We start from the raw sequence: 26,077 nt of genomic DNA on the forward strand, positions 1-26,077 counted from the left end.
ATGATCTTTTACAGGTTTACAATGTGGCTGTTTATGGTGGTAGCATGCTTGATCCAACAGTCTGCAAATACAGAGGAGTCGATAAGAAAAAGACACCTGAATCCTCAAGGATTTATGAATATTGTAAGTTACTTCTTCAGATGCATTTTGAAATAGTAAATTGTGCTATCATGGTGGAATCTCATGATTTTCATTCAATTTTACAAATGTTTCTCAGGAGTATCTTCAACCCTGCTTAACCCAGGTTATTCCTGGCATGTTATTCAGAAAGTGTTTGACTCAAGTCTTCCTTCCTTCTACATTCTAGAATCTACTTACAGAGCTTGAACATGTGTGTAGAACCATAGAAGGGCACTTATCAATCAATCAATCAACAGTATTTATATACTGCTTTTCAACTAAAGTTCACAAAGCGGTTTACAGAGAAAAATCAAATAACTAAATGGCTCCCTGTCCCAAAAGGGCTCACAATCTAAAAGATGCAAATGAATACCAGCAGACAGCCACTAGAACAGACACTGCTGGGGTGAGGTGGGCCTGTTACTCTCCCCCTGCTAAAAAAGGAGCACCCACTTGAAAAAGTGCCTTTTACCCAATTGGTAGGGGAACTTAGCTGGCTAGGTCATACATTTTGTTTCTCATGACCATCTATTCCTGTGCAGTGGTTCACCATAATGATGAACTAGGCAGTACACCTTTCACTACAATTGGCCATTTTTCCTTTGGTTGTTTATTGTGATCTGGACAAGACCAGCATCTCCTAACAGGGCAATGGCCATTCTCAGCAATCAGATGGTGATTGTAGTTCAACAAGTGAACATAGCCTCCTTCAGGTGGCTGTAAATGTAAAGTGAGCCTTCGACTTGGCTTTTTCTTTGGAAATAACTTCAGTTCATTCCAACCCAACCCAGATACTTGATCTGAAGCTTAGGGGAGCATTGGAATTGAGGTAAAGATCTTGAGATTTCAAACTAGGCTCATGGCTAATGGGGGGGACGGACGGGGACCAGACAACTCAGGAGATGTTAGTAAAAGAAATATGTTTACTTACCTCTTCATAGACTACCTGGTCTCTAATGGGCCTCCTTGGACATATGCTAACTCTTTTGCTGGTTAAACGCTGATTCCTGGAGGCAGGTCCAAACTGGGAAGAAGGTTAGGATCTCAGTTTGTGCAGATACTGCCAAGATTGTCCTCATCCCACACTCGACCACTCTCCAGCCGGCTCCATACCTTGTTCTGCCAATGATCTTCCATTGATTTTTGCCCACCTCCAGTTTTCCAGCAGTGATGGGGGACAGAAGAGGTCCAGCAGGTCACTTTAACCCACCAGCAGCCACCAATTATTTGTCCTGGTGGCATGGCTTTCTCATGTTAAGCCCAGGACTTATGTTGATTTTACCCCTGCTAATTGGTTAAGAGGCACTTTTTCAAGTGGGTGCTCCTTTTTTTAGCAGGGGGAGAGTAACTGGCCCACCTCACCCCAGCACTGTCTGCTGGTATTCATTTGCATTTTTTTAGATTGTGAGCCCTTGGGACAGGGAGCCATTTAGTTATTTGACTTTTCTCTGTAAACCGCTTTGTGAACTTTTAGTTGAAAAGCGGTATATAAATACTGTTAATAATAATAGTTAATAATCAAGAACAGTGGTTCCCAAAGTGCCCCTTAGGAAGAGGGAACCATGTAAGTATTTATTGGGGTGGGGGATTGCAGCAACATGATTGCCAGGATCATGCTGCTGCTAGGGGTGGAGGTTCTTTTTTACTTACCTGCAGCCAGCACTGGAGTCCTTGGAGGTCTGGGAGGGTCTGGGGAGTACTCCACAGGGCTCACCATGGCCCTGTAATTGGGGGGAAAAGAAAAAAGGCACTTTTGGTTTTGTGATTAATCCAGAAGTGCCCATTTTTTTTTCTTTTTTCCCCAATTACAGAGGCTTGGGGAACCCTGCAGAGGGCTCCCCAGACCTCCCCTCCAAGATCTTCCAGGAATCCAGAGCTGGCTGAAAGTAAATACAAAAATGAACAAACAAACAACCTTCCTATCCCAGGGAGCAGCACCATCCTGGGGATTGGTGCCTCCCCCCCCCTCCCTTAAAGGGAAAAGCAACCCACCAGCTTGGGAACCACTGATCAAGAGAACTGTCAGCGTCAGGCCCTGTTTAGACTGCAAGACATTTTATTTATGTTAACTGTGCCCCCCAAAAATCCTATTTTTGTAGAGTAGTGTTTCTCAACCAGTGGTACAGGTACCTCTGGTGGTACTTGTAACATCTGCTGTCCAGCAATAAGACCAGTGATCCAATGCAACAAACAGTGGTAGAAGGCTTGGCTTGGCACGTAGACCTACAAAGCATGCATTTCCAGTGCTCAGAAAAGCCCTCCCACCAGCCTGAGCCTCTTACTAGTGTTTGTCACACCATATCTGGCCTCCCAACTCAGAAGTAACTGGTGATGATGTCATCATGAGTTACTTTCTGTGGTCCTTCCAATAGGTTGACCATGCGAAGTGGTATGGAAGGGGACAAAGGTTGAGAAACGCTGTTGTAGAGCATTTATGCTCCATTCAGATACCAACTGCAGCTTAGCAGGGAGAACGCATGAGGAAACTTAATAGTGCTAGACAGTTCTGATAGATCACATATTATTTCATGTCACTTATTTCTTAATGAGAACTTTGGGCTAGTCAAGTTACTTAGCAGTACTCCAAGGTACTTTTAGAGTTACCATCATTTTTTTCCTTGCAGAGTGAAATTATTGACTATTGGGGATACCCCAGTGAAGAGTATCAAATCCTGACAGCTGATGGTTATTATCTACAGGCAAACAGAATTCCTTTTGGAGTGCACAGTCCTGGAAAGACAGGTATTTTGTAATGAAATGCAACTGCTTTGTACAACTATTTCAGGGTACTATTCATATGTTCAGCATACAGTTATTTCCCAGTGAGGCAAGAACCAACTGCAAGAGTCACTTCTCTTCAGTCTGCAGGCATTTTGTCTGTGTGTGTGTGTGTGCGCGCGCGCGTGTGTTTGTTTCAGTTTTGTTCAGTTTTGTCTGAATGAGAGGATGGGGAGGGGAGTGACTGGTTGAAGTATCTTCATACAAGAGAATTGTGAAAAAAAAAATGCAATCTTATGAACCACTGCCAGTTCTCCTTCTCCCCCTGTGGTTCTGTTAATGGGGCAGCTAGGCATATAATTCATATTCATGCAAATGAAAAACCCAATCAGAATCATCAGAGTAACTGCAGGACAGTTGCTTCCCTCTGTAGGATTTCACACCAGTGCAGCTTGTGAATGACTACCAGGATCACATGAGCATCTCTGAATCTTAGCAGTGTTTGTACTAGCAATTATGTTTGTTTTTCATGGAGTTGTCAATGTTATGAAGTAGACCAAAGTTAGATGATGTTTGTATTGTCTGTTCATCTGCTGGGCCTCCTAGTTCCCCAGGGGCTCCACTGGGTACAGTGGCACCAAAATGGCTACTGCTGCATCCAGCGACACCATGAGCCCTGCAAGGGCTTCTCAAGTCTGCACCTGCTATTTTGCAAGACTCCACCAGTCCAACCCCCTCCCTCCCCCGCTCCTCTCCCCACCTTTCTCTCCTCACACTCCATTCCACCAAATCTCCACCTCCTCCCCACCCCAATGCAGCGCAGGATGCAGCACATTGTATTGGCAGGGGGGATTTAATTAGAATTGTGCTGCCCAATATGTCCAGGTCCAGACTACCCCTCCCTGGTGCCATCTTCTTGCAAAGGCAGAGCGACTAACCTCAGATTCCACAGTTTTCTCTGTGTTTCTTTTCCAGGGCACAGGCCAGCTGTATTACTGGTACATGGTTTCGCGGCTGAGGGTAGGTCCTGGATTGCAAATCTCCCCAACAACAGTCTGGCATTCTTCCTAGCAGATGCTGGCTATGATGTCTGGATTCTTAATTGCAGGGGGACCACATGGTCTAGAAGACACAAGTATCTGTCCGTTGATCAGGAAGAATTCTGGAATTTCAGGTAAGTTCAGAAAGCAATTCACAGTTTAGGAAGATGGGAAACAATTCTTGGTGAAAGGGCATCTTTGCCTTCTATTTTATTTCATTAGTTCAGTAACTGCTGACTCAAATCCTTACACTGAGGTTATGGTAAACATAGAGACTCATTTGGTGTTTACAAAAAACAAACAAAATGGTGAATGTGTTAACACAATAATTGATTGCCTTCCTGTTGTGAATTCTGAGTCATTGTTGTTATTATCAGTACTTACGAGAGAAACCCATTCCTGCATTGTAGCCAGAATTAACAATTCAAAATCCTGGTTGAAAAATCAAATCAGACAATATGACTTTAAATTCATGGAGGTAGTTTCTTGCTTTGGATATTTAACTTTCGAAGTTACCATAGTTTCAGTCCATGAAGACTGGGAAAGAGTCTTAAGGGAGCAAGTGCTCATTGACTGCAGTTCTTCCATTCAGCCAGTGGCGTGCAGTCAGAGTAGGAAGAGCCTCAACTAACCCAGCAAGTAAAGAGGAAAAAGAAAAAGGACCCAAAAAGTTTTTTTTAAAAAGCCTTTTGCCTTTCCAAAGCTGCTCCATTCTGCTCCAGCTCAGTCTGTTTAGTAGTGCTGTTGTTCGGTAGTGCTCAGACCCAGATAAATATGCCTAGGGTTGCACTATAAATCAGTTTTTTCACATAATATATATATTATACTTTTTCTAGATAAAAATCCTTTTTTGATCATGACAACCTTAATTCCTCATAATATTGATAGAAAGGTATTTTAATATCAAACTTCTTTGTAATCAGTCCATCTCTGTTTCTCATGGTTGATATCTTTTTCTGTTTTATCTCAAGTTAGTTCTGCAGTTCATATAACCCTGTAGTGGAAGAAGGGGGGTGAACTTAAAATGTTGTGTTTGCATTGAAAAAGACAAGGCATTTGATACAGATAAAGTGAAAACACCTTTCCTTAGCCCATGGGCAATATATGGTATTTGTGGAGAAAAACAATTCTAATTCTGCAATTCTAACCTCACTTTCCTGGGAGTAAGTTCCATTGAACACAATAGGACTTGCTTCTGAGTAGACCTGCTTAGGATTGTGCCCTAAATCAAGTAGATGGCAGAAGACCCATTTTTTTAAAGGTATAAATGCTTCACACCACAATCCTAAGATTGTATTGAGCTGGCACAAGCCTCCCTGCACTGACTCCGAGTGTCGCAAACATGCTGTAAGGTTTGACCAGGCTTGATCCTCCCTGCGCTGGCCAGCACAGGTAAATGTGTGCCGGGTGGCACGGGGGGGGGGGCGGGTTTAAATGGGGTTAAAGGGGCATTTTGAGGCTGGTGGAGGGAGGAAAGGGAGTGGATTGGCACAGGAGGGGGTGGGATTGGTAGCTGTGATCTCCAGCAACCTCATAAGCAGGATAGGATGCAGCCATGAGGCCTGGATATGTCAGCATAGCTTAGAATTTGGCTACCCATAAATGCTCTAAGGGCCCCTATCCTATCCAATTTTTCAGCACTGGTGCAGCTGCAATGTAGCCCCATGGTAAGGGAAAAAATGTTCCCATACCTTGAGGAGGCCTCTGTGACTGCCTCCCCACCACAGGATACACGCACACCCCATTGGCATGGCTGCACCAGCACTGAAAAATTAGGCCCTAAAGCAGTGCTTTCCAAACTTTTTACCACCGAGACCCACTTTTGAAAATGATAATCTATCACAATGCACTAGTCCAAAAAGAAGAGACCTACAAAGAAATATTTGTATTTATTATTAAACAACGTCCTGTACTCCCAATTTGAATTTATATTTAGTATGTGCATTTAGACATTTGCTCAACTCCTCCCTAGAAATGGAGTTCTAGGACTGTTGCCCCAAAACTCTGCAGTCATTCCAGGTACTCAGAAGGCTGAACTGGAGAGCAGGCTGTGTAGTTAGGGACTTCCAGGCCAGACAAAAGGCTGAAACTGGTTTCACACATGATCTATGTGGCATGCCAGTTACTAGAGAAAATCAGATAATGTGACATTTTAATTTGGGGATATGAAGATGACCTCATGCCACAGGTTTGCATTGCATCTAACAATTTTCTTCTGTAAATTGGGCAACAATGCTTGCAGCTTTTTTTAATGTTTTGAAAACTTTTTCTGATTCACCAACTTAGCTTGCAATCCACTTGCAGTGGTTCTTACACATTTAGCACTGGGACCCACTTCTTAGAATGAGAATCTGTCAGGACCCACTAGAATTTATGTCATGACTGGAATGACATCATCAAGCAGGAAAATTTTTAACAATCCTAGGCTGCAATCCTACCCACATTTACCCAGGAGTAAGTCCCATTAACTATCATTGTTAAAAATACAGGTCTATAACATCTCCCTAAATACAGTCACATACCATGGTAGCATCAAGTATAATCTATTAAAAATAAAATATTGGAATGAATGGGGACCCACCTGAAATTGGCTTGCGATTCACCTACTGGGTTCCAACCCACAGTTTGGGAAACACTGCACTGGTGGGTCCCAACCAGTGGGAAACACTGCACTAAAGATAGAGTGCTTGTTTCTGTTCTCTTTCCGCAGGACAATAAACTTACCACCTTGCCTTGTAAGTGGAAACATTATCAAGCCCTGTTCCAAGTATTCTTATACCAGTGCTACTCAAAGTGGTGGTCCCCAAGCCATCAGCTATCAGTTTGCTGCAAATTTCCAGGAAAGAAAGACACATTAGTAATAATAGGGCACAGATATATTACTGGTCCCTGGAACTTCAGGAAGCAAAAATGTTGCCAGTCTCTTGCACATTAAGAAAAAATGGCTGGCCCCCCACATCAGATAGTTTGACAATCACTGCCTTATACTGCCCTATTTGTTTGCATTGCCCTATGTGTGTGTTTTTGGGAAACATCTTAACTCCTTTTTTTAATGTTTGTACTGCAGTTTTCATGAAATGGGGATATATGACGTTCCAGCAACAATAAACTTTATCCTGCAGAAAACAAAGCAGGATGCATTATACTACATGGCCCACTCCCAGGGTTCTGCAGCAGGTAAGTTGAGAGGACTAGAATGAAAAGGACTTTCTTCTTAAGTTCTTTTTGAATTCTCAGTTTCCTGGCCATAGGGCACAACACATCTTAGGAAAATATCAGGTTCATATAACCAGTAGAGTTCCAGGGCACCTCACTATGTTTTGCAGGTGCCTCAACGCACTGTGTAAACAGCCACTCCCCCTCTCCTTTGGTGCCATTCAGGGTGGTGAGAGCAAAGCCCATAATGCAGTGGTATTCAAACTTTTCCAGCCTCTCTTGACCCCCGTGGCTGTTGGCCATGACTCCGGCTGGAAGTGACATCATTAAACAGGAAGTGGCCAGAAATATTAACTATATTAAATATAATATTAAATATTATATATTAACTATATTAATATTAATTAGATTAATCATATAATTAGTTAAATGCAGATCTTAAAAATATATTATTAATATACAGCAATATACATGCTCTATAAATGATCTGCTGCTGATCACTGTTGGAGACAGGATGCTGGAGTAGGTAAATTTTGTCTGGTCCAGGAGGACTCATTTTTTTAAACTTTGTAAGCATACCAATAGAATTGTTTTATCAAATGAACTTTGTGAACAACCAGTCTGACCAACATTACACACACACACACCCCTGTGGACCCCAATCCAACTAGTCATTTCTCCCATTCTCCTTGGATAGGATCGAACCCTTTATTAATTTAATGAAATTAAATTTTTCCAGCAGCTGGTGGGGAAAACAAAAATAGACCATGAAAATAGATCAGAGCTAATAAGGGTTTGGTTAGGAAGCTGATTTGTCTCCTATACTAGGAGATGCACAGCTCAAGCCTATGCATGTCTACCCATTAGAGTCAATGGGGCTTACTCCCAGGAAAGTGTGGATAGGATTGGGCTGGCAATCACTTCATCAATGGCTGATAAGTATTCCCTTCAAATAGCAAGATTCATCACTTTAAAAATACAGCCTTTCCTCTTCAGCCAAACAACAAGATAAATAAATCACTTTAAAAACAGTACCCTTTTTCTGCTCCTGGACAAGTAAAGTGTGTGCTTGTCTCTCTCCACCCCCCCCCCCCTTTGCCAACTGCATAGAAACAACTTTAAGACTCCTGCTGACTGGTAAAATAGGAAGCGTTTTATTTTGGGAGGGGGAGGAAAGCGGGAAGGTTTGGAGATCGAAAGGGGGGAGTGGAAGAGGGAGGGGGTTGAAAAGAGAGATTTCACTTTGATGAGAAGCGATCCCAGGCTGGGAACTAGGAACCAACCAGACAAGGATCAGCGAGGGTTAAGGACTGCAAGCTGAGCATGCTTCGTACTTGCCAGATGGGGGTTGGAGTCGAAGAACTTTGGAAACAACATGCAGCTAACACAGAAAGCGGCAGCCTCGGAGTGGAGGGAGAAGAGGGCGGGGTGGCAGCAGCCACTCTCACGGTCACTCTCGAAGGGAGCAGCTGAGCAACTCCCATTTCTTCTGCTTTAAAAAAAAGTGCAGAAGACCTGCAGAAGACAGGCTCATATTCTGCCCAGGAGTGTCGCACCTCCCCTTTGAGTTCCTGGCGCCTCCCTAAAGAGCTGCGCCTCACAGTTTGAATAACACTGCCGTAATGGGAAGACTACTGCATAGAATATGAAACAAGAAAGGAAAGTGCAGGGCTCAGTTACACCCACAGCACCTTAGTCAAGTGTGATCCACCTCCTTCCCTGGCTCTGGAGCAGAACAGGGAAGCCCAGGGTGAAATCACTGGGAGAATCTCTCCCCATGATGAGCATTTAACACTGGAACCAAGAGCCAGGGCTTCAAGCAGAACACAACAGGATGAGGCAGAACAAGTCTTCCCCCACATGTTCTTTTGACACACTTTGAGGAATTTTGACCTTCACACATTGATGATGGTCTGTATTGAGAAGAAAAGATAAGCAGTTATTTTAGGGAAGACACATGAACTTCCTGTTCACAGGAAAGCCCTGTGCGCTTTTATTTATCTTTGTGGTGCTTTGCTTCATCAGATCCTGAGCCCCATGTTGGGCCATGCCGCCCAATATGGGCATCTCAGATTCTGCGCCAGCTCCAGAGCTGACACAGAATCAAGTAACCCCTTTGCATGGCCCCTTACCCAGAGGAAGGGGACAAAGTTCCCTTTCCCTAAGGAGCCACCATGGGCTGCCTGGTTGCGCACAGAATAGCGCTGGGCTAGCACGGGTGGTAGCCCGGCAGTGAGGCTCACAAACGTTTGCAACCGTTGCAGTGGCACAAAGCCGCAGCGCTGAGCCCAGGATTGGGCTCTTAATGGGCTCAATTGTCCAGGGTTTCTCCAACCACTAAGAAATACAGCCCAAGAAATAAAACATACACTTGAATGGACCCCCATTCCCCCACCCCACAAGCACAACTCTGGTTGTGTTTGGTCAACTGGGCCAGAGGCTTTCAGGGGATCAGAGGCTGGCCGTGGGCCGTATAAAGGCTCTCAGCGGGCTGCATCTAGCCCCGGACCGGGTTTGGAGACCCCTGCATTACAGTTAAAAGGTGTTAATACATGCAAACCAATGAAAGTGCACCGCTCCTATGTGAAGTCCTGCAGCAGTGATTTTCAACCTTTTTTGTCTTATGGCACACTGACAAGGTATTAAGAGAGTTAAGGCACACCATTAGTTTTTGGACAATTGACAAGGCACACCATGCTGTTGGTGGGGGCTCCCATCCCCCAATGACCCTACTAATAAATGACCCTCCCCCAAACTCCTGCGACATACCTGCAGACCATTCATGGCACACCGGTGTGCCACGGCACAGTGGTTGAAAATGGCTGTCCTACAGGTTGTCCAGTTGTGGTTTCTGAATTTTGTTCTCTTTTACAGGCCTCGTTGCATTTTCAGTCATGCCGCAGCTGGCTCAAAAGGTCAAACTCTTCATCAGCTTTGCTCCTGCCTACACCTTGGTGGATACTAGAGGCTTTTTTGGACGGCTGCTATCACTTCCTAAAGTTCTAAAAACAGTCAGTATTTCTCATGTAAATGTTGTCATTGTACAAAATAATCATTCCATTATTTCTTTTCTGACAGTAGTAGTGGACAATTGTTGCTGACATCCAATCTTTTTTCACATCATTTCACCAGTACTATGTCCTGTATGCACAGTTAATGCACCTGATGACATCCCTGAACACACAGCTGTGGCAGGAAACCTTGGCTTTGCCATTCCAGATAAGCAGGCTTTAATCTAAGGCAGAAAAATCCTTGAACAGAACCTTAACAATTCCTTGTGATTTATGGTTATGTTGCAAGGTGTTGCAAGGTTCAAAGCAAGACTCAGTCATCAAGGGTGATCGTCTGCAAGCTTTTATTTCATTGCCAGCAATAGGCATCTCAAGGGACTCCTGTCCAAAGCATTGAGAGCCTGTGTCAATCTTAACCAGACCCTTTATAACATTTTGCGTCCTTTGTTTGAAGATTTTGAACTTCCCATTGGCTGACCTTTGACAGCTATGATGACATTTGACATCATAGATGGGGCTAACTCTTAATAGGCTGTAGATAGCCTTAGAGACATTTGATTGGTGAGCTTCAAGTTACAGGTTCCAAATAAGGCAAAATTATACATTTAAACATATGGAGTACAGAGTTTTCAAGAACCAGTAGAGTGCACTGTAACCTTATTTTATTCAGAACTGGCCTTTTTAGCAAGTCTTTAGACCTATTTCTTGGCATACATCTTCTTTCCTGATTTAGGATGGCCTTGGTTGAGCCATCCGCCTTATCTTCTCCTGTTCTCAGCAAAACACTGTGGGGCTTTCTGCCAACCTTTGTTAAGCAAGGTCCTTTGAACTTGCTTTTACTCTATGCCTTAATTCTATTTGTGACCTGTTACTTTGAGTACATTTAAGGGATCTATAGTGAAATACCTTTCATAAAAAACAAGCCAAACTTTCACTGTATATAGGATTTCTCTTAAGAAATCCATTTCTCATTTACCTTTAAACAAATTACATGTTTTCTATGTCAGCTGCAGCTCAAACAGAGGCTTTCTCAAGAATGTTTTTGCTTATCTCTATTAAATGTATTCTTTTCTAAACTGTCTCTGCAGGTTTTGTATCTCGCTAGCTAAAAAACCCTATTTCAGCCTGCCAACTAAAGCTTTCCTTCCTACAATGTTGCAAATATGTGTGTTTTCCCCGCTTGTAACATCTTTGGCTTAGCGGCATACTGCTGCCAAAAAAGAGTTTTATCTTTGAGATGCAACTTTTCCAAATTCCAAAGTCTGTGAACCTAGCAAAACAGCCTTCTAAGCTGTTTCTCTGTGAGACTGACAATGATTTTTTTTAACTGGAAATGGCTTTCACCATTCCATGTGTTTCTATGATTTAATTAAACATTTTAATAAAATCAGACAGTTAAAACTTACTTCTAATGCTACCATCTCTCTCTCTATATGTTGGTTACTCTTTAAGGATAATAACTATTTAAAGCTTTGAAGAATAACTGACAGACATGCAAACATGGTGATATTTTTGACACTTCTGTGAGACTTCTATGTTCTGAAATAATTCTTCCAGTGTTTTAATATAAGGCTTCTAGCTAAGACAATAACACTGTTCTTTGCCCTAAAAAGCATGAAAGAATAATAATTTAAACTGTAAATGCTAAGATGGGTATTCTTCTGCCAAATAATGCCCATCTGCTCATTGTTATCTGTTTTAGTTTGCCATTCAAACAGAGAGCCTCAAAGGCAGGAGTATCCTCCTATCTGCTCCCACCTCCCCCTTACTTTCAAAGGGAATAAGCCTATTTTAAAATATGTGTTGTTCCTCTAAAGTTTTTATCTCTTGTTATGCTGCCAGGAGCAACCTTGACGTTCTGCCAATTCTAAGCAGAGCTGCCAATTCAGCAGAGCAGCCTGTTTTCAATTTCCAAGCTTTTTCCCTGAAAGATAATGGGGTGGCTTTTAAGCTTTGTAAGCATTTGCCCTATTAAGCATTTGCCCTAATGGCATATTACCCTTCATTCTGTATTACCCTATATCAGTTAGACTGGTTTCTAAAGATTCTGCATGTTTAATTCCCAGGCTATATGGGGAAATAAAGAATTCCGTTTACTCACTAATCACATTAAAGACATGAATGTCAACCTGTGCAGCTATCCAGGCTTAGACCGATGTTGTCTCCAAGTCATCTTTACCATAACAGGATTGAATGAGAACAACTTAAATGTGGTAGGTGGACTTATTTATGCATATTGCTTAACAACCAGAAACATTGCTGTTACCAGTGGTGCTTCTTAAAAATGAATAAAAATTGCACACAGGGGAAAATTAACTTGTGTGCAGGGATCTTGGGGACAGGATCAGGGATGGAAAGTGCAACACAACATGAAAGTGGGGAAGTTACAAAACAAGGAAGAGAGACTCAGAACTAAAACACTACCTAGCTAAGTTTTCCCACTCATTCAATGCTAGCTCATCTGATTGCACTTATTGCTAACCTCTCACTCGTGGCTGGATTCTTCCTTGATCTGGAATCCTTGGTAGATAGAGATTTGTTTAATGGAGGCCTGATGCTGATCTCAGGCTTCCCCTAAGACAGGTCAGCAATAGAATGAATTTGCACATACACAAGCACACTCTCTTATGCACAGAAAGGAGGAAAGTCACAAGCCTAAGGTGTCATCAATTTGATTGCACATGAGATAGATGAGGAAAGATACAGTGGAATTGTAGATCTGTAATGAGGCTCAGCCAGTGACCAAGGTTGCCATTCTATACCTGCTGAGTTTGAGTGTGATGCTTTGGAAGAGTCATAGGGCAAGGGAGCCAAGACCAGGTGAACCTTTTGAGTCAAGTGCAGTGATAAAGACAGGAAGAGAGCTAAGAATCAAGTCTCAAACACTTAGGCAGAAGCATTAATCCAAGGAGCAAAATAAGTGAGGAAAGACTGTAGATACTTGCCTATAAGTCAATCTCACAGAAAAGTTGAGGGCTGGTTTTGAACCAAAAATCATGGAGTGTTCAAGGATCCTTGGATAAGTCGGGGGTTAAACTTATGGAGGTATCCGACTATCATTTTGCCTTATTTTGCCTGAGGTCAGATCCTGAAAAATAACCTACCTGTAATTGTTACCTAAGAACAGTTCAGTCTCTAATTTATTAAAAATATAGTAAAAGATTATAAGATACACTTTTATTCTTTAACTTTTTAAATTCTGTTCTGCACAACCTTTTTATAAACAATATCAGAGTAAGTGCACTGTGAACAACTTACCAGTAGAACAGTGGTTCCCAGCCTGGGGTGGATGTACCCCCAGGGGCATTTGACAGGACTTTAAGGAGCACTTGAAAAAGAAATGAGTAATGGCAGAAAAAGGCAAGTAGTGCTCCAGAACGCCTTGCAGGGCCAGCAAGGCAGGAAGGGAGGTAGCTAGTTGGCTGTGAAAGCCGCACCAATAGGTAGTTTTTGGTCATGTATGAATCAGGGCGCAATCCTATCCTATGCTGGAACAGGCAAGTCAAGAGGCTTGGGCTGTATCCAGTGCAGGATAGGTGCCCAAAGTGGCTCATCCAGAAGTAAGGGGAAACTTTTCCTCTTACCTCCGGATAAGCCAACCTTGTACCTATGGGTCTCTTTGGACTTGCGCCACTTCCTGAGGTGGCACAAGTCCAAGGAGAGCAGAGCGGCTTGAAGCCACTCATAATTCCCTGGAATGGGGGTTGGGATCCGGCATAACTGCTGGGTCCCAGCCCTCGCTTCCCCCCGCCTGCCCTGGGGCCACCCGCCCTCCCCCTGTAACGCCTCCCTCCTGCCTCCACCCTGCCTCCTCACCAGCCGCTCTCCCCACCCGCCCTCCCCCCGTAATGCTCCCTCCTGCCTTCTCCTCATCCACCCCAGAGTCCCAGGCCTGGGACTTTGTTTCAAATGGAATCAAGGATTACATCTGGTGTTTTAAAAAAAGACCTCTACCAACATTTGCAAAATGGAATGAGCCTGTATCAGGGTCTGTTCAAGGGAATGAGGCTTGCTTGATTTCAGTAGAAGCCTTGCTTTTTTTCTCAGGAGGAGAATAAAATGTTAACTTTGGCTGGAGCTTGCCAGGGAGGTTACCATTGAGCCCTCTAATTATCTCTGTATTGCTTCTCTGGTGTGGTGACTTGCTTGAAAAGCCTTGACCCCTGAGTGACCTCGCAGATAAGGCAAGATGATGATCTAGGCTTGATTTATTGGCAGAAATTTCTCGCCTTATAGATGAGTATCTACAGTATCTTTTTTAGAGTGGACATTCTTGACATCTCCCTTTTATTTATTTTTTCTCTCAGAGTCATGCAGATGTGTATGCTGGAATCTTTCCTGATTTTAGTTCTGTGAAGGCATTAATACATGGGACCCAGGTAGGATTTTCTGAATATATTCTCAACAGTTAAAATCCAAAAGTCAGTACAGTTCCAGGACACCCCCTATCCCCACAGATGCCAAAATCCTTGGATTGTCACCTCCATTTAAAAAACCAGAAAAATAGTATTCCTTACGTTTGGCTCACTGCCCCGTGTGCAGAACTCTGCAAACTATGCTTGCTGCAGCACCACAAGGTAGTTTCTGGCACTCCTAGAAGCCACATACTGGTCATACTGAGGTCTGCAACACCCTCCCTTGACCTTGGCACATTCCAGAATGCATCAAGGAATCATTTACCCATGTACCCCCCAAAGAGCACATGAGATGATGTAGGAGCCATCTGCCTCCTACAGACCCTAAATGGGCATCATTACCTGGCTCAAGACATCAACCAGTCTTGAACTGGGTTTATCCTATCACTGCCAGCCCCAAAAGGTCGAGGCAGCTGGTGTGCACAAACCTGTACATGCAAAGCCATGAGTTGGCCCTTGTCAAGAACGAGCCAAGGTAGCAGCTGGCCAGCCTCTTAACCCGTACAAGCGTTGTAAGGGCAGTCCTGGCTTACCCCTTGACCTTGCTTACCTCAGGACGTATGCCAAGTCCGTTCCTGACTGCCCTGCCAACATGTCACTTGCCACACAAGGGGGGTAGCACTTGACTCCTATGCCCTACTGAACACCCAACTGGCTTCAGAGACCCTGCTGCAGGTCAGACAGAAAAATGTCAGCTCCTGCCTGCAACAGATGAATGCTGTCTGAACAAAACAAGACCAGGAATGGAACAATGCCAGGGTAGGGGATTCAGATTCCCCCCCCCCCCACTGCAGAACACCACCCACCTCAGGAATGCGCAGGTTTGTGCCATGAAACATAAACCAAATGGGGGTTAACAGCTTTACACCAGACCCTGTGGGTATGCATAGATTATATGATAACAATCCATGGTAACCAACTGCAAATTAGGGCTGAGTCCCTAGAGACATGAAGCCTCAAGGACATCAAAGCCCTCTGGCATAGGTCATTTTCACCCAGATGGGTGAGGATTACCTGAGGGGGCGGAGTGGTGCCCATAAATTTCCACAAATGAGGGACAGGAAATGACCAACAGTGACCTGAAACAAGAAGGAATAGTAACTGCCGTATTCAATTACAAACTTAACTGGGGAGGCAACAAGCCGCACCCTAACTCACCCACAGGCAAGACAAACAACACTGCAAACCAGGGACAAAGGGTCCCCAACAAGGCAGAAGTCCAAGAACAAAGGCCAGCAACCTGCAGGCCAAAAACGGCACCCAGCACACAAACACCACAACAATCAGAGCACGGCAATCATCACATTAGGCACCTGCACCCACAGCAGGCCTCTGGGCCTAAAACTTCTGTATGTAATACTTATACGCTGCCAACCTCCATTGCCCAATCTGCTGAGTAGCTGCTGGAGACAAACCCAGTGCTGCTGTCAGTGAGGCTGCACCAATCTGAAAAGAATGAAGACCAAAATCCCTAGGGGAAAGACGCAGGGACATCAAAGTGCGGTTAAATAGCGCCCAAAATTGAAATAGTGTCAATGAAAGGCCACCCTTGTGGCAGAATAAGGGGCCTAACACCCGAGGTCTATTTAAAATATAGACCAAAGACAGGACGGGCATAATGCCAGCCCCACAACCCAGCCAAAGTGAATCTTCTGCCCCCTCACACACTGATCAGTCTTGGATTTGTGGAGCATAAAAACTGCTACATCAGAAAACAAGTTCACATCTCCAAATGGAAAAGACCTACTTGAGGCATCAGCCTGGGAAGCATAAAAGAGCTGCCCCAGCTGAAAGGTGCCAAAGAACATGACAAACCCTAAACAGCCTGACCTCAAATAAGGAGGCACATAGAGAATTAAAGGCAATACACATCCTGTAGAGGGCAGCAGGAGAAATGAACCAATTAGAATATCCTCCAAAAGAATATTCTTTTAAATTTAAAATTACTCAGGAATTTGAGCCACATGCACAAATCATCGTGCACGGAAACCAAGATCCAACCCTGCAGTGCGGGAGGGACTGGCCACTCAATGCACCACAAAGATGACGTAAGAAGGTGCATCCAGGGGCTATGACCCTGCAGGCGAAATTAAGGTGCCCAATAAGCACCTGAAATTCATGAAGAGTCAATTTAGGTGGTTCAGTATACTTTAGCAGGCTGTTTCCATGTCAGGTCCTATGCCCAGAAAGGTAAGGTGGGGAGCAGGAGCCTCCGTCTTTGTGTGTGCTAGTGAAACTCCTGCTCTACAAACACAGCAGTGAAAACTCAAAGGAGAAAATAACATTCCTGGGACCCAACCCTGCCCATAAAAAGAAAATCATCTAAGTAATGAGCAATGGTGGATAAACCCGACCTGCCCAATCTGTCCAATTGGACTGCCAAATCCAGAAAGGTGCTGAATGTTTCAAAAGTGAAACATAAAATGGAGCATCCCAATGAAAAGGCCTTGTCAAAATAATAGGAGCCCTCAAATGGAAAACCCAGGAAACAAAAGTCTTCAGGATGCACAGGCAGAAGCCTGTAAGCAGATTCAGTATTGGCCAACAGAGCTCTATACCCATGCAAGATGGCTACGGCCTCATCTAAGGAGGTATAACAAGATGGCTATGGCTTCATCTAAGGAGGACTAACCAAACACAAATGTGCTGGGATGCCATCATTTACTGAGGAATTCCTGGGGTAAGACAAGTAGTGAATCAAACGATATTCACCAGATGTCTTCTTTGGAATGACCCCAGCAGGCAGATGCGAAGGTTGGGAAGAGGGAGCGCAGAGAAAGGTCCTGCAAACCTTCCAGCCCCAATCTCTTTAGCCAATTTACGCTGCACTACTTCCCCACAACTGAGCGAAGATTGTTTGCCCAGGATGGGCCAGAGGAGCCACAGAGAAAATCCTCAAGCCAAACTGAAATCCTTCTGCAATGTATTTTGCTGCCTCTACATTGGGGTAGCATTTTAGAAGCTCCTATAAAGAAGGGAGCTTAATTGGGGTGCGTGCCCTTATCTTGAGAGGAGGGGGGAGGGCTCCTCCCCCTTTTTCCAGCTCTAAATTGACCCTTGGTACCCATCCTCACTCCTGCCATTCAGGGGTAGGCTGAAATAGCGTGGCGTCTGGACAAAAGGCACAGAAGTGCAAATAGCCACAGGCTTGCCTGCTGCATTTACCTCCAAAATTTAACTCCTAACAGATGCAGTGGGCTTGAACCCACAAAGTTGCACCTGCTCCCCAATGCCCATGGGCCATGGAATTATGAGGAATAATATGCCTGCTGTCAACCCAGTTGACAATAACTGCCATGGAAAGAGCCACAATTTGATTCCATAATTCCCATTGGGGAATTCTCCAATCTAATGTGGAGTCATGTGGTTCCCTAAGACAAAAATGGTCATTCTAGGCCACCCTCACAGGGGCCGCATAATCCTGGGATGCCCTATGAATAAGGTCCAATAATTTTACCAGGGCCACTGCTTTTGTGGGTTGCAATTATATGACAACCATCATGTAAATACGATACCCACACAACCAATTTGACCTGTTTTATCTACCCTCCTCTTACAGAGTCACCTGGTCCTTAACAGGCTTGCCCACATTAGGAATAGGCTCTGGCTCCATTTGTAGAAAGCTGAACATGTCCACATATTCCTCTTTCCAGATTTTCTCTTTGACTAAAAGGGCTAAATGGCCTCCTAAAAGAAGAGCTATGTCCCCATAGAACCTGCATGGTCTCTCACCAGAGCTATCCAGCACAGAAAAAGGCCTCACATAGGGGCTGTACCCCAAACTGGGTAACAACCCATAAAGGTGGCTTGACCCAAAGGAGGCCCCCAATAGACCAAGCTGTGAAGGCCTGCTCACCAAGCTGTTGCCCCAAGCCCAGACCCAAAAAAGATTGTGGAAGGTTCTATCCAACTTCTTCAGTGGGAGAAGCATTCAGTATTGGGGCGAGGACACCTACCCCCTGATTGGGAAAGGCACTCTGTATTGGGGTAGGCCCCCCCATCCCAGGTCATCCCAGGTCAACAAATCAACCCACAAAGAGAGGAAAACCTTGAGATTCGAAGACCCCAGATTCCCCCCACACCTGAGCCAAATCCAGTGGAGTCAAGCCAGGCACTTTCGAATCCAGAATAGAAGGGATGCCACAGGAGGGGGGCTAACCTCTTCCAGAGCCACCAGCCTGAAAGTAAAAGAAGGAGCAGCCTTAGATGACTTAACCATCTTAATTGCCTTTCCCTTTGTGGCCTGACCTCTGCACAACCTCGGGAGACCCCAAATCTTCACTGCCATCCCCTCAACCAGCCAGTCCAGCAGCACTCCTCCAATCCTCACCCTCATCTGAGGAGAAAAATGATAAACCGGGGGGGGGGGTGTTGGTTAGATGCTTTCCCTCCTGACTTGCTCTGAGCTTTCCCTCCAGACTTGTCAGGTCTCTTAGGCATGGTGCTTCTAAGGTTCCCCCTTCTACTAATTTATTTTATATCTCCTTTTCTGTAATGGACTCAGCGAACTCACCAAGGCTGAGAGAAAATAACTGTCCTTAAAACAAGAAGGGGGAGTAGAGGCCCCCAACAAATAACCCCACAACAAAGGATGAGTACTACCTAAGATTCCAAAATGGCATGCAATGCAGCCCCTCAAAATGGTGGCTCCACCCTGCACTCAAAATGGTGCCCAAAGGCAAGATGAAGGAGAGGGGGGACCAAGATGACCCATGAGGTAACTGTGCTGCCTGAACCATCCCCAGAATGCTACTTTCCTGGCTTGCTGTAAAGGATATTCCACAGATTGCAAGCCTCTCAGAAGATTGTGCTGTTCCATGTGCAGCGCTCTGCTTTTTCTGACACTGGCTTGCAATGACCCCCACCGCAGCAGGCGAGGACAAACTTACACCACCCGTGAAGAAGCCCAGAGGGTCCCATGATGGAGCAGGGAAGAACATAACTTTCCTGCTCAAACCATGTGCCGGACTGAGGTTGGTTGGGTAATTTGTCTGCCCAAACCCTGGCATGCCCCACCTCCACATGACATGGAGGCCAATGGGCTGCTTAGAATTTCCTGCCTCTGCCCCCAAGTGTGAGGAGCTGGGCAAAAGGCATCAGGACTCACTCAGGAGTGCCAACAAAGCGAGTCACGGCCTCAGCATGACCCAGAGTCATCAAAGAGGGTCATGGGCTCTGGCATGACCGGAAGTGGCTTCTGGAAGCACTAGATGCATTTTAGAAGCATTTTCCAAACACACAGGACCAAGGGAAGGGGGCTATGGGTCTTGGCATAACCCAGAAGAGGCTTGCGGCTTTGCAGCCATTTGCAAATGGTCAAATCCACAAATGTCGAGACAACAGATAAGGAGAGCCCACTGTATCTGACTGAATGTTCAGTTTCTGCTGTATGTGTCAATAACTCATTTGGCTGACAAGATTGTTTTAAACTGTTCCAATTAGTTTCAAAACTCAAATATCTCAGTTGTCATCTTTACTAATTTTTAAATGTTTTTGTGAGAGCTCTGTTATTCCAAACAGATGGATAACACATTTTATAGTAGAAAATCTTCATTCTACAAATTTCTGAATTTTGAATGGCCACCAACTACTCTTCCTGTATATGTGAATCCTTCCTGCATCTCCTGAACCATTATAGAGCTCTTCATCTAGAAGAAGCATTACTTTGATGCAAGCTGGGAGGAGACATGACAGGAGCACACCAGCTCTTTACTCCGCAGGCTGCATCAACTCAGGAGGGGCTCGTGATCAGGGACAGCCAGGCACACTGCAGGGGACTTGGCATGGCAACAGTGTGGTGAGCTTAGGACCAGCCAGAGGGGGCAATGGAAGAGATCAGGAATAGTCAAGAGGACTCCCTCAGTGCTTGTGAAACGTGAAGGATTGTGTTCAGAGTTTGACAACTCAAATATAAAATTTCTCAAACTGTACTAATAACAACAAAACCATCTGTAACGTCCTGTCTCTGTTTCAACTGAAAATGTCCACAGCTTACATAGATTTGAATGATGAGATGAACTGTACCCTTTTTTTTTTTTTACCTTCAGCGCTATCTAGGAGAGTAAGGTCCTTGGGTCCAGGGCACTCTGGGTTCTGCGAGAGGAGGAGCCAGAGACTACCAACAAAGGACTTTGTTCTTTGGCCACTCCACTCTTCTCAGTCCCCAGGCAGTGCTGAAAGAAAAGCATCACAAATAGCTTCTGATTTACCTTGCCAGTTGACCGAGAACATGCAAGGAGGATGGTTCATCTGTTCCTCTCTCAGCACCCAAGAGACACTGGGAAAAAAGCATCCAAACCACTCCAATGGCAGCAATGTGCACGTGTGTGGAAGCACATGTGTGTCAGGGAGCACCATGCAAGGGGGGAGGGGGACCACAGGCTTTGTTTGAGGATCTCCCCAAACCAGGTGCTAAAACGGAAAACAGGATTAATGTGTTCTAAACACTCCATTCAGTTCAAACTGTAGCCACTGCATTTATATGTACTTGTGTGTGTGTGTGTGTGTGTGTGTGTGTGTGTGTGTGTGTGTGTGAGCTACGCATGTATGCTTATGAATTCACTGTGTTCAATGGGACTTACTTTCAGATACGTATTTATAGGACTGCAACATATGTTAACCATTTTTGAAATGACTTTTTAGAGATTTCAATATTTTTGCAAAGCTCTCACACATTTTATACAAGGGATTCTGATATTCAGTTTTCTAGATACAGGTGCAGCCTTGTTATAAACAGATTTTTTATACACGGATTTGACTCAACATGAATGGCCAGTGCAAATGAGAAGGAATATGCTGATCCCTGGAGAAGGGGAAAAATGCATCTCTTTAAAATCACAGTTTTTAAAAACTGCTGTTTTACTGTTGCAGAGAGACAGTCATGCAAGCAACCATTCCATTCTTCAGCTGAGCCAGGCAAAGGCAAGGGGTCCTTTGCATTTCTAATTGCTGATTGCCTCTCTGCAACAGTAAGAAAAGCTGTTTTTAAACCACAATTGTAAAGGGATGCACTTTTTAATTTTTTAAAAACTGCTTTTATTTAACACATTTTATGGTATCAACAGGAAGTTCCAGAATCAAACCCCTGTGAATGTCAAGTCCTGACCGTATTAGGAACAATGGAGGGGCAAGAAACCTGGAAGTTGGTATTTAAATCTATTTTTCCACTGTTTTTTTATCCACTGATTTTTTTTAGCCACTAGGAGGTTCTGGAAAGGAGCCCCAGCAGAAAACAAGACAGGACCTGCACTTAATTTGGATATGACCAGCATAACTTCAAAGTTACTATTTTGACAATTCAGCTGATTTTAATCTGGGTATTTCCTGTTCCTAATTCTAGATATTCAGATCAAATCAATTCAAGTATTTTGACTATGGATCCAAGAACAAGGAATTTTATAACATGGTAAGGAAAAAGAGGCAATATTTTGGAAGTATTTGGTCAGGTTTTTAAGAGGACTCAGTCAAATATGGACAGTGAGGAAGTCTGGTCAAGTTGGGCAGTGGATGAGGGCCTTTGCTGTCCCACTGACAATCCCCACGGCACACTTATGTGCCATTCCAAAGATAGCTTCCATCCACCTTTTCTTTTCAAACAGGGGATCTTAGACTTTAAAACAAACCAGCACATGGCAGAAAATCCCCATTCCTTAAGAAGAGACTGAGAGAGATTACGTCACTCAAAAGAGCACAGTTTTCTTATTAAACAATACATACAGAACTAACGCATACAAAGAAATCCTGTCCTATGGTAGTGGTTACTTGTAATGCAGAGTGGAGCATATGAAGAAGTCAGGAAAAAAGGGTCACTTCAAGGGAAAGGATTTTGAGGAGCCCCTGCTCTTTCACCTTTACTGCTAACTGCTAGAGACAGGGAGAAAGGAAAAGGGGGAAGAGTGCAAAGAGGGAAAATAAAGGGTTTGTCCATGAACTTAGTCTGTGGCTAAGAAAGGCTATATCTTGGTATCCCGTTTGAGTGTACAAGTCCTGGTTGAAACAGACAGGCTGGCATCCAGATATACTGGCATATAAAGTGGGTGCTTGTGTTACTTGGCAGTAACATCTATACTGATATTTTATTTATTTATTTATTTTTAAATCATTTTTTATTGGAGAAATAAAATATTTTTTATGTGCTTCCCCCCTAAAGATGAACTTACTTCTGAGTAGACATGCATAGGATTGGGCTGTCAATCTCCACATCCCCTTCCCCCTAGCTACTTTGTCTACACATGGGGAAAAATACTGTACAGGTGCACTTGTAGCGTGTAGTATGTAGTGTGGCACTACTTCAAGGAGAGGAAGCAGTGAATGGATTCCGAAAAATGGCTTACATGAGTTCCATGTAGTAAAATTACTCTAAGCAACTGTGGGAGTAAGAACAAAAAAGGAATTCTTACATGAGAGGGATCCTTAGGTGCACATAGAAGCAGCTACGTTTGCAAACAAGCAATTAAATATGGTTTAATTCAGGTATCAGAATACTCTGTGTCTTTGGGAAGGTGCTTGGCATGCAATTGTATGTTCTCTGCTGCTCTGAGCAGCTGCTGTGCATTGCTGGAGAGGAGCTGCAGGCTGGCGGAGGGCATGCTTGTGGGGAAAGGATGAGGAGGATCTCTGGCAAGGCTGGACAGCACATTGTACACACGTAGAATCCCTTTTCACCTGCCCTTAGCATGTGAAAACGGGTGCAGATATATATCTCTGCCAGGATTAAGAGCCCAATCCTAGGTATGTCTACTTTGAAGTAAGTCTTGTTCTAGTCAATGGAGCTTACTCCCAGGAAAGTGCCTAGGATTGCAGCCTAAGACCCCAATCCTGTGCCTGTCTCCTCAGAATTCAGTCCCATTAGAGTCAATAGGGCTTCCTCCCAGGAAAGTGTGGAGAGGACTGCAGCCTCAGAGCCAAAGCCTATGGCTGTCTCCTCAGAAGTCAGTCCCATTAGAGGCAGTGGGGCTTCCTTCCTCCCAGGAAAGTGTGAAAAGAACTGCAGCCTCAGAGCCAAAGCCTATGGCTGTCTACTCAGTCCCACTAGAGGCAGTGGGGCTCATTCCCAGGAAGGTGTGGAGAGGACTGCAGCCTCAGAGCCCCTCCTCTGCCTAACTCCTCAGAAGTCAGTCCCACTAGAGGCAGTGGGGCTTCCTCCCAGGAAAGTGTGGAGAGGACTGCAGCCTCAGAGCCCTTCCTCTGCCTCAGGCTGCAAGGCTATGACACTTTCCTGGGAGTAAGCCCCATTGAACACAATGGAACTTACTTCTGAGTAGACATGCATAGGCTTGGGCTCTCAGGCTGCAAGGCTATGCACCCTTTCCCAGGAGCAAGCCCCATTGAGCACAATGAGACTTACTTCTGAGTAGACACGCCTAGGTTCCTGCTGCAGATTGGCATGGGGGCTGCACCAGCCAGCTTCCTTCCCCTCCTCTTCCGCCAAGCCAGTACCTGGGCATTCTGTGGGTGCCACAGCCTGTCACCCTGGCTGGCTGGCTGGCTGTCTGGCTGTCTGTCCTCCTCCTTGGCGTCAGCGCGTGTCCCCCGTGCCCTCCACCAGCTTGGAAGCTGCGCGGGGAAACAGACCGCAGGGAGAGGGGAGGCGGGCTGGACTCAGGCAAGAGCTTGGGGATGGGGGCAGGAGGGGATCGTTGTGCGGTCAGGCAGGGGCCAGGCACCCGCCCACCCTGCACCCCTCAGAACCCACCCAGCAAATGCCTCTGTTTTGCTCCCCCCCGGAATGCCTCCAAAGGGGAGGGGCCCCTGCAGAAAGGTGCCAGAACTCCGCCCCCCCACGTTCCATTAGAAAAAAAGCCCTGGTTCTAGCAATTGTGGAAGAAAGGTATCCCATTGCTTGCCATGGGAGCCCCACCAGAAAGTTCATAATCTTAAAATTTTAAGAGGCAAAAGGAAGACACCAGCAAGGAACCTCTGCAAAAGATGCTACACGGAGATAAATAAGGACAGTTGCCCCCCACCCTCACTAAATATAAAAGAACTAATGCTTAAAATTTGCCCTTTGCCCAGTTAGTAAGAGTACTGTCTTCTCCTTGAAACTGTTATATGACAGAAAACTCTGCTTGCAGATTTCTCATAACTAAAATAGAATTACAGTCCTTATTATCTGCTAGGGCTAGGTTCCTGGAAAACCTAGTGGATATCTAATCAGCGTATAATTAATCATTGAGTCTATGGAGAAAATGGGGTTACGTTCCAGGAACTGGTGTACAAATGCAGGGGCCGTGGAGGCCCCCGCCCCCAGGTGACAAAAGGCTGCCCCTTGTCCCTCAATAGGGTGGTGGCATGGTGGGGACCCCTGCTGCAGCCGCCCATGGGTTCCGATCTGCAATGCTACTGCTGCACTGCACTCCCAGTTGGTGGCAGCTCTACCTGCCCTCTTCCTGCTCCTCTTCCTGGCTGAGCCTCCCACAACAGGAAGGGACTGGAGGAGACAGGTGAAGCCAGCCCAGAGGGTTAGGTGCAACAAGCCCCAAAGGACCCTGCACGGCCTCGCCACGCGTCTCCTCTCTCTCTCTCTCTCTCTCTCTCTGAGTTTCTCCCATCTCTAGAAACTCAGGATTATTTGGGTTATTGATTAAGTATCAAAAAGTTTCCCATCAAATGAAAGGCATAACTTCCTACTTGCTATTTAAATATTAAATAAACTTGCTATTTAAATATTAAATAAACTAAATAATCAAAGCAAGGAGCAGGCTTAAGGATCAGGATATATTTTAGGACTGCAAAATGAAAAGAAAAAAAAAATGATGATGGCCAGTGATGGCAGGTGTATAGCTGGGTTCAAAAAAGAGATAGGTATGTGTTTTAGTGCACAATAGTCCAACAGGAGATCTACTTTTAAAGCGATCTCTCTCTGTCTCCCCCCCCCCCCGGTTTTTTCTCTTCCTCTCCTTTTTGTGCAATTTAAAATAATTTGATTATTTCTGTGGAAAATATTTTTCTCCTTTCCCTTTTTTCTTGTGATCGCTCAGATCTTTGTTCCTTGTTCACTGACTTTGGAAGAAGACTCCTTAAATATACAGAAAAGAAGATGCTAACAGATTTGTAATTTAGAGACATTGCTGCTATTTATAGATGGATGGGGGCGATTGTACACTTAGCTACAGCCAGCACCAGCATCCCGAGTGGTCCAAAGAGCCTGAGGACCCCTCCACAGGACTCCCCAAGCCTCAAAATGTCTGAAAATAGTTTTTTTTTTAAAAGTCCACTTTCGATTTTCATTTCAGAACCAGAAGTGGGTGATAATAATAATAATACTAATAATTTTTTACTATTTTCAGACATTTGGAGGCTTTGGGAGCCCTGTAGAGTAAGAACGATATGAAATTGATCAGTGAAATATGTTTTCATATTTCTGATTTGTTTTTGTCAACAGACCACACCTCCATTTTATAAAATAGAAGACATGAATGTGCCAACAGCTGTGTGGTATGGTGGAAATGACATTCTAACACCCAAAAAGGATATTGAACTGTTGCTCCCTCGCATCCCTCATTTAGTTTTTCAAAAGTATGTTCCCTATTGGGAACATTTAGAATGTATCTGGGGTCTTGATGCTCCAGAGCTAATATATCCTGATATGCTTTTTCTGATGCAGCAGTATAAATAA

At 44.6% G+C, this 26,077-nt stretch overlaps 1 protein-coding gene across 1 annotated transcript; it reads left to right on the forward strand.

Moving 5' to 3' along the window:
- Positions 1-26,077, forward strand: LOC136644435 (lipase member M-like). The gene is made up of 9 exons (XM_066620323.1): positions 1-123; positions 2,745-2,862; positions 3,814-4,012; positions 6,946-7,055; positions 9,909-10,045; positions 12,112-12,258; positions 14,353-14,424; positions 21,800-21,865; positions 25,844-26,077. The coding sequence occupies exons 1-9, from the start codon at positions 1-3 to the stop codon at positions 26,075-26,077; spliced, it is 1,206 nt and encodes a 401-aa protein (XP_066476420.1).

The sequence above is a fragment of the Tiliqua scincoides genome, chromosome 3 (assembly GCF_035046505.1).
Source record: "Tiliqua scincoides isolate rTilSci1 chromosome 3, rTilSci1.hap2, whole genome shotgun sequence".
NCBI classification, from domain to species: domain Eukaryota; kingdom Metazoa; phylum Chordata; class Lepidosauria; order Squamata; family Scincidae; genus Tiliqua; species Tiliqua scincoides.